This window comes from Lathyrus oleraceus, chromosome 4 (assembly GCF_024323335.1).
Source record: "Lathyrus oleraceus cultivar Zhongwan6 chromosome 4, CAAS_Psat_ZW6_1.0, whole genome shotgun sequence".
Classification (NCBI taxonomy): Eukaryota; Viridiplantae; Streptophyta; class Magnoliopsida; order Fabales; family Fabaceae; genus Lathyrus; species Lathyrus oleraceus.
The window spans coordinates 373,891,636-373,900,460 of NC_066582.1; the positions used below are offsets into that span (position 1 = coordinate 373,891,636).

Sequence of the window (8,825 nt, forward strand, 5' to 3'; positions counted from 1 at the left end):
TAATAATTTTTAGTTTTATGCTATCTTTACAAGTACTCTGGCGGTGAGCAAGTTGTCCATTTACATATGGATAGTATTGCTTATAAAAAAATAAGATTGGATAAAACCATATATAAAACCAATCCAAAATATCCGGATCCATGTCCAGATCCGCTTGGAGTTTCGCTTCACTTCTCTAGGGTTTCTCAAACGCATTATAGAATCTCTCCACTCTCAGATTTCCTCTATAGATTAAAGAAGCATCGGAGAACTAATTCCGTCGCCGGAAACCGAACGCCGTTGCCGGAAACAAAAAACCTGAACCGAGAAAAATGTCAAGCAAGAAGAAACACAAACGAAAACACAGCGACAGCGATGAAGACGACGATGTTTTCTACTACCGCTACTGCGCTTCGTCCTCAACCCCCAACACCACCACCGGCACCACATCCAGTAATCAACCCCAATCAAAATCGAACAACAAAGGATCATCAATAGGAGGAACAGGTGAACCCTTAGCACCATCAAAATCAACGCTATACGTTTCTAATCTAGATTACTCCCTAACAAACTCCGATCTCCATACGCTCTTCTCTACTTTCGGCCGCATCGCGCGTGTAACCGTTCTCAAAGACCGTCACACGCGCCTAAGTCACGGTGTCGCGTTTGTCTAATTCGTTTCTCGTAATGACGCCCAACGCGCCGTGGAGGAGATGAATAAGAAGATTCTCAATGGAAGGACACTAACTGCTTCTATTGCTGCTGATAATGGACGTGCTCCGGAGTTTATTCGGAAGCGCGTGTACAATACTGAGACTGCTTTGTGTTATGAGTGTGGGGGGCATGGTCATTTGTCGTATGAGTGTCCTAAGAATCAGTTGGGGCCGAGGCCGCGGCCTCAGCCTAAGAAACCGCGATGGGGATTTAGTGGGCTGAGGGATAGGGATGGGGAGGAGGAAGGTGATGAGGAGGAGGAGGAGGGTGGTCAGATTGCTGCGGAGCAGTTTGACGATAATTGGGCTTCTATTGTGGATGATGAAGCGGGTGAAAGGTTGCTGGGGAGAAACAGAAATGATGGTGAGGGTTTGGACAACAACAAGACGAAGAAGAAAGGGAAGAAAGCTGGGTATTTCAGTGATGAGAGTGATCATGATGATGATGATTGATCATGACTATGTAGCATTGACACTTCAGATTGAAGGTGTGTGTTTGGTATTCCGCATTACCGCATTATTCAACTAGTCTTGTGTGTCGTGTCTATATATGTGCCAGTGTTTCATAGATCTAAATGGCAATTTTTTGTTTTTATCATGATATGGTGTAATTGATGAAATTGTTTATATGTTGTTGGCTTGGTTGGATGTGTTTATGGTTTTGATCACAAGCACATGTTAGTTATTAGTTATTGTGGTAGTAATTAGTGATAGTGGTGGTGAATTGGTGATGAGCATTTTTGTGTATTCCATATTTTCATAGTTAATGAATGATAACAGACGAGTCTCTTATTTATCGGCTTAATTTAGCATTCGGTTTACCTGTAAAACAGAAAGGAAAAGCCTGTTCGTTATGTTTTTTATTTTGGTTCAGTTAAAACATGTAATGTAATCAAATTGTAACACCCTGGTTTACTTTATGCACATCTTGTTATCATATAAGTAAGGTTTTTAATTACAGTTGTGGTGTAGAATATTATAGTCAGATATAGCTGGATTTGATGTGGTTGTTAAGATCTTGAAAAGCATAGGTTGTAGACTTGTAGTCACAATTACTGTCGCCGTTCTTGTGGAAAGCAGTTTAAAACCATGGGTAACAGTTCTTCTGATTACCTTTACTCTTTGATGTCTACTGAGCATTTTTATGCAGATTGATGAGTATTTCTCAAGTTTCTCTTAGAATGCTTAAATTGCTTCTCCCAGAGAAAATGTGGTATCCTTTTTCATGCATAATCACTTGGCTGAGCTGGAGAATAATACCAATTTGTGCCTCACCCTCGACACTAGGCTTTAAATTATAGGTTTAATTATTCTGTAACTTTTTGAACCATGGGCTAATCTTGAATGTCATTGTAATGATATGTAGAAAAAGAAATTGGTTATTGTTATGCTATTTCCTTTCTTTCTGAATTATGGCTTTGAATCGGATTAAGTATAGTTATATTATATGGAGTTTGGGGTCAATTGTTACTGTTGTACTGTTGGTTTTAAGCATTGCTGGTTTTGGATATATCTATAACTCTGAAACCATATTCAGTTGACAGTTATATATAACCGATAGATACCATATTCATGATTGTCTATATACTTTTGTATGCTCATATTTTTTACTAATTGAATCATTGTCTTATGGCACAAGTTAATGAAAATAGTAGAGTTCACATCCTCTATGAATAGGATTAACATGAAGCTTGATTACATAGTACGATAATTGTACTCAGATATAAAGACATTGGGAGTTTTGTGAAATTCAGGATATCGGTTTCTTGAATTTTGTTGAAGTTTGAGCAGATTCAAATAGGATTAATATGGGTGTTCTTGAAGAGGAAGTAGGTAAAAGTTTGGAATTTTTTTTCAAAATAATAATTATTTTTATTTTTTTTCAAAATAACTAATTATTTAAAAAAATTATCAAAATAACCAGGTTTGGTAGAGGATGCGTCAGATGAACTGGGGCACCCCCAATGCATAAAGAGGAGGCGTCAATAGTATTGGCGCATGCATTGCGCTCCTCACGAGGAGGCGCCACTAGCATTGGCGCATGCATTGCGCTCCTCATGAGGAGGCGCCAATACTATTGGTGCCTGCATTGGGCCTCATGAGGAGGCGTCAATGCTAGTGGCGCCTAGGTGCATTTGGTTGTGTGGGCGCTAATTCATCTGGCTTCATGTGATGGTCATGTGGGCGTCAATCCCTCAAGCGCCCACATGTTTTGTCCGTCTCTATAAATACCACGCATTGGATGCAATATTTTTCACTCAAACTCATCTCCTAATACAATTCAACCACCATCAATTTCAATTTTCCCTGTTTCAACAATGTCTGCATACATTCAAAAACAAAGTGCTGATGTAATATTTTCTGCCGTTGCGGCTCCGGTACAGATTCGACTTTTGAACACAAAATTATGTTTGAACGTCTTAATCGGACGTTGTACAGTTGGTTAGAGGGAGAAATTGGAGAGGGTGAACGAATTAGAAGAATACAATGGCTTGTGTCCACGTTCAACCAACACGGAGAATTACACGAATTGGTGGATATTAAGAAAGACCAAGACGCTCGTAGGATGATGCATTACATGTTCAAAATTGTTTTGCTGGTTGTAATTGCATAGTTCTTGTATTTGTTATAATTATATGTGTTACTGTTTATGCAATGGTACTTTCGTGACAGACGTCTAATATGAAATAAATTTAATTTTTCATATATTGCAATAGAGGTACATGTAAATTTATCTGGTTGTGCTCATTCTAACACTAGGACAGTTATTACGATTGTGACCTAGTTGACGGCATGAACTACATAGTCTAACCATTTTGTTCGCCGTATCCATTTCGGTTCGAATTCGGATGCTGTTTGGGCGACCCTTTTTCTTCCTTCGCATAACTTCGTTGTGCCAGACGATGTCCCCTTGATATTCTGGCCAATAATCCTCTTTTGCCACTACGAAAAAAACTAATTTTATAAACATTTGAAAGACTGACGATTTTGTAAACTTCAGGTAACAAGTATGATGGATCCCTTCGAACCTTTGAGCATGCCGCAAGGACATGGGAGCGGGAGTACGAAAGGCTTGGAACTTTCTGCAGTCGCACTAACCTCTATCTAGTTCGACTCTGTACTGTCCCATCGGCATGCCCTCATTGTGATCCATGGACTCGACAACACTAAACCAACCTTTACTTCAGTCAAAGACCGTAACCACATGTGTGTTTGCTTTGGCAGCTTCATGTCTGATGAATTTCATCGAAGCATCACTGAACAACTGTCTAGATTGCAACACTGAACTCCATTTTAAGCGTCTGGTTTCAAACAACGCCCTTAGCCTGAAATATGTAGCATGCACCAAAGAGATTATTGGTAGGTTACGGATGCCTTTGAAGACAGAGTTCATTGATTCCACAAGATTTGTTGTCATGTGGCCCCAACGTCGACCGTTGTCGTATGCCCTAGTCCACTTCTCCAAAGGAATACCATGGATCCACCGTACCGCATCTTTGTTATTTATCTTTGATTGAGTTTACCTACAACAATAGTTTTCATTCGAGCATTGGTATGGCACCGTTTGAAGCTTTGTATGGTAGGAGATGTCGGACACCTTTGTGTTGGTATGAGTCCGGTGAGAGTGCTGTGGTTGGACCGGAGATTGTTCAACAGACTACGGAAAAGATTAAGATGATTCAGGAGAAGATGAGAGTTGCTCAGAGTCGTCAGAAGAGTTATCATGACAAGAGGAAGAAGTCACTTGAGTTCCAAGAGGGAGATCATGTGTTTCTTCGTGTCACTCCGATAACTGGTGTTGGTCGAGCTTTGAAGTCAAAGAAGTTGACACCTCGATTTATTGGTCCTTATCAGATTTTGGAGAGGATAGGGGAAGTAGCCTATCGTATCGCTTTACCGCCGTCGCTTGCGAATTTGCATGAGGTTTTTCATGTGTCTGTATACGTGAGTTTTCGACGCCATGAGATTTGGTGTAAGAAATGATTTCTTCGACAAATGATAGCATGAGGCAAACCAACCTTGGCCATTCGACAGTCCTACTACTTACTTTCTCTTCGTCTATTTTAGGCCGTATAGGGAAGGAAGCCTCAAAAGTGGCATTAAGCCATAATTGTAAAACCCAGAAGGGTCCTGATAAGTTAATTTTACCCAGGGTTTTGGCGTTTTTTAGAAAATGGACGCTTTCACTCAGCGATTCGTAGAGGTTAGCCAAGATCATTTCACTCAAACATAGTTTCGTGCCTGCATGGAGCTGGTTGGCTATGGTGATAAATCTTTTGGCAACCTGAAGAGAGCGGGAGCAGAACACATATTTAGATAACCATAAGGTCAGGAAAGCTATGTGTTCGACGTCTGAAACTTCGTCGTTGTTTTTGTCATGATAGTGGGATGTAAATAAGGAATAAGGAGCAAGACTGGTTTCGAAAGCAATGGTGTCCCCATTAAGAACAGTAGGGTCGAAATCTACGCCATTAGGATGAAGGCCGACAATGGCCGCTGCGTCGAAGAGGGTCGGAGTAACCATCCCACAGGGAAGGTGAAAGGTGTTATAGGTGCTATCCCAAAAGTAAAGAGAGGCCAAAAGCATATTCGGGCAGATGTTGGGGCCTACTCTTGACAATTGAATGAGGTCGAAAATGCCTGCCTCTTTCCAAAAGGCCCCTTTTACCTTTTCGACTTTATCTAACCAAGATACATAGTCAGAAGGGTCTTTCGACCAAGGACAGGTTCTGAAAGTTCTGTTGTAATTTAAGTAACCTAAGTCCAAATTCCCAGTGTCAGATGAATCGTCTTGTTCTGCAACGGTTTCCCTAGGTTTGGGTTTTCTTCCAGCGCCTATGGGTTTTGTGTGAAAGTAAGATGGGAAAAAGTCTTTTAGGCGCTCAGGTTTAATTTCTGGGTTTGAAAGAGGACCTAGCATAGCATGACAATGTCCGGAAATGAGAATAGGGATTAGTACCTGAGATTTATATATACATTCTTTTTCCTTCTCATTTGGAGGTTCTGGAACGTACTGCTGATTCCCAATAGTAGTTGCCCCTTTCAAATCATGCGCAGGGGGAAAAGTTGGATCTTGTTTCCTCTTAGAATGTTTGCTGCTAGAAGGTTTTTGAGGCGCCATTGCTGGAAAAAACTGAAGAAGATTTCTCAGAAAATATGAAAAGCTTGAGAAATGGGTATGAAAAAGAAGAAATCTGAAACGTAAAAGGGTTTAAAGAAAAGGTTTATGGGTATTTATAGGAAGAAGATGTGGAAACGTTTTAGGTGGTAATGGTGTTAGTGGGACACGTGGCCGTTTCTGATGGAATGACAAAGAGGTAGAAGTTGAAAAGATGATGTGAGGAAATGATGGAAGTAGACTGTGAACGTGGGCTAGACGTGACATTGTGGAGAAAGTGTAATGATGAATCTGCATTGGAAATTGGGATTATCAGAATTGCATTTAATAAAGTTTAAATGACATGGCATCAAAGCACTGATTGACAACAAATGACTGTTTCTCCAGAACGACAGTCGAAACGTCTTTGCTGGGGGGCAATTTGTATACGTGAGTTTTCGACGCCATGAGATTTGGTGTAAGAAATGATTTCTTCGACAAATGATAGCATGAGGCAAACGTCTAGTTAATAAGTTTAGTTCGACACTTCGACAAAATGGAGGTCTCAACATTTCGACAAGATTGGCAGCTAGAAAAGTACTTGTTGACAGACATGGAAAACATTGCAGCATATTGATAATTCGACAAAAGCCTGGAAGAAGACGTCATTTCGACTTAAGGTGTGAATTTGAATTGAAAAGGTTGCAACGTTTGGCGGAAGACGCGTGGAAACATCTGGCGAAAGGAAGCAAGCCATGTGTCATAGTTTAAGGATTTAGCCGTTAGTAGCAGTTATGTTATTTGTATATAAATAGGGTAGTTGTTATCGGAAAAAGTGTGCAGAATTACTTATACAAAATTCCTGAAAACACTCGAAGTACCCGTGTGAGAGAAAAGAGTCATAGTTGGAAAATGTATGTGTAAACAAACACCAATTCCTTCAAAGTTTATTTTATAAAGTTCAAAGTTCTTTACAAATCTCTTTTACGTTTTCCAGTCATTTATCTTTCTGCATACTCTACTTTTCGACACTTTACATTTCGTCAGTTATTTTCCGCCATTTACTTTATCTTGTTAAATTTACATCCCCTTAACATTGTAATCAACATATTTCGACGTAAAACACTTAGAGAACAGAAATGGAATATACAAAAGTGATTTTAGACATCTTCAAGACTATCTAAATCTGCACATGTCCTAGGATTTGTGTGGTTGATCCTGCAAGTAACCCAATTCTACAAGTTTTGGTAAACCAGAGGTTGTTCGCCAAATTTCACAGCGAACAAATTGGCACGCCCAGTGGGACAGTGCAAAAAATTTAGAAAGTTAGATAATCGCTAGACAAAATCTGTTCTTCATTTGTATGAGACTAAGAAGCGGTAAATTAGCCGTATCCGAAGTAGAAATACCTAAAAGAACAAGAGTAAGGAAAATGGCGAACCAGCCATATAATCCTAACGAATCCATCCCAGTATCTAACCCTGCCCTTTCGACAGAAGGCAATATAGGATCGGTCCCTATGTCAGAGGCTGTACCTGCGTCAGCGGGGTCGATACCAGCGGTTTCGATGTCACAAAACGCTCCTAGTTCGTCCTTCAGGGCACAACAAATGCCCATTGGGACACCCCCCCCCCCTGTGGGAAACACTTCTAGGCCTTTTGTAACGAATTTCACCATGCCTCCGCCTGGTAGGGAACAACCCTTCGGAATGCCAACTTCGGTGATGGCAAATTTACACAACTCCCCGTTAATATATTCGGACTCGATGGTCAACGTGTCTTCACCCTTACAAGGGTCAGGATATGGTGGAAACGTGAGTAGACTGAATCAACAACCACTTTACGTGCCGCCGATAACAAATAATTCGGCGCAAGTAATTAGACAGCAGATGGACGAGAGTAATCACGATATGGTCCAAATGTTGACGCAACAAACGGGAGCGGTGTTTAATCCACTAATACAAAACACCACTCAAACGAACCAAGTATTGGCAGCGCAAATGACGCGCATTGCTGATTTCTTTGGAGTTCCTCAAACGCGACACAGAGAACAAGTGATTCATGACCCAGCGGTAGCGGTCCAGGAAGAGCCTACGATAAACCAGATACCGTTAGACAATCCTCAAACGAACGTCAGAAACCAGGAGGATGTAGTCGAACAGCCTCGTGTCGAAATCCCCATTCCACAAGAGCCTAGAAGGATAGTAATCCAGAGAGGCCAGGACGCGGATGCTGTATTGCAACAACGGATACGGTATAATAATCCGCCTGTCGAAAACAACTTGGCAGCCATGGTCGAAACGATAATGGCACAAAATGGGATGAACATGGGTTTACAAAGGCCTAGTTACGCATCCCCACTATCAGAATACATTCTGCAAGAGGAACTGCCACCAAGGTGGAAAGTCCCTAAGTTCACAAAGTTCTCAGGGGACACTAGTGAGTCCACTATAGAACATGTGGCACGTTATCTGATCGATGCAGGGGAGATAGCCCGCAACGAAAATTTAAAAATAAAATATTTCCCTAGTTCCTTAACAAAAAACGCGTTTACTTGGTTTACATATTTGCCTGCAAACTCAGTATACACGTGGACCCAATTAGAAAGGCTGTTCCATGAACAATTCTACATGGGACAAACGAAAATAAGTCTGAAAGAATTAGCCAGTGTCAAAAGAAAACACTCCGAACCAATAGATGATTATCTAAATAGGTTCAGATTGTTAAAGGCTAGAAGTTTCACCCCAGTGCCAGAACATGAGTTGGTCGAAATGGCCGCAGGGGGACTAGACTATTCTATAAGGAAGAAACTAGATACCCAGTATCTGAAGGATATGGCACAATTAGCGGATAGAGTGAGACAGGTCGAAAGATTAAGGGACGAAAAATTCAGGGCGAATAAGAGTAAAAAAGAGAGGGTAACTTACGTAGGGGTTCGCCAAGATGATGAGTTCGACGAAAACGGACCAAGTAGCTTCGACGAACAAGAAATCGACCTAGCGGAACTAAAACAAGGCCCACCTTATTCGTGTAAAG

At 41.0% G+C, this 8,825-nt stretch overlaps 2 protein-coding genes across 2 annotated transcripts; both read left to right on the top strand.

The window, feature by feature from the left end:
- The first annotated feature begins 311 nt into the window (after positions 1 to 311).
- LOC127137569 (U11/U12 small nuclear ribonucleoprotein 31 kDa protein-like) lies at positions 312 to 653 on the top strand. Its single transcript, XM_051064023.1, has one exon. It carries the CDS (start codon positions 312 to 314, stop codon positions 651 to 653), a length of 342 nt encoding a protein of 113 aa, XP_050919980.1.
- Positions 654 to 692: 39 nt separating this feature from the next.
- Positions 693 to 1,145, top strand: LOC127137570 (U11/U12 small nuclear ribonucleoprotein 31 kDa protein-like). Its single transcript, XM_051064024.1, has one exon. It carries the CDS (start codon positions 693 to 695, stop codon positions 1,143 to 1,145), a length of 453 nt encoding a protein of 150 aa, XP_050919981.1.
- Positions 1,146 to 8,825: the final 7,680 nt, after the last annotated feature.

Excerpts from the sequence above, each read along its gene's own strand:
- LOC127137569 (XM_051064023.1), top strand. The coding sequence starts at position 312 with ATGTCAAGCAAGAAGAAACACAAACGAAAACACAGCGACAGCGATGAA.
- LOC127137570 (XM_051064024.1), top strand. The coding sequence starts at position 693 with ATGAATAAGAAGATTCTCAATGGAAGGACACTAACTGCTTCTATTGCT.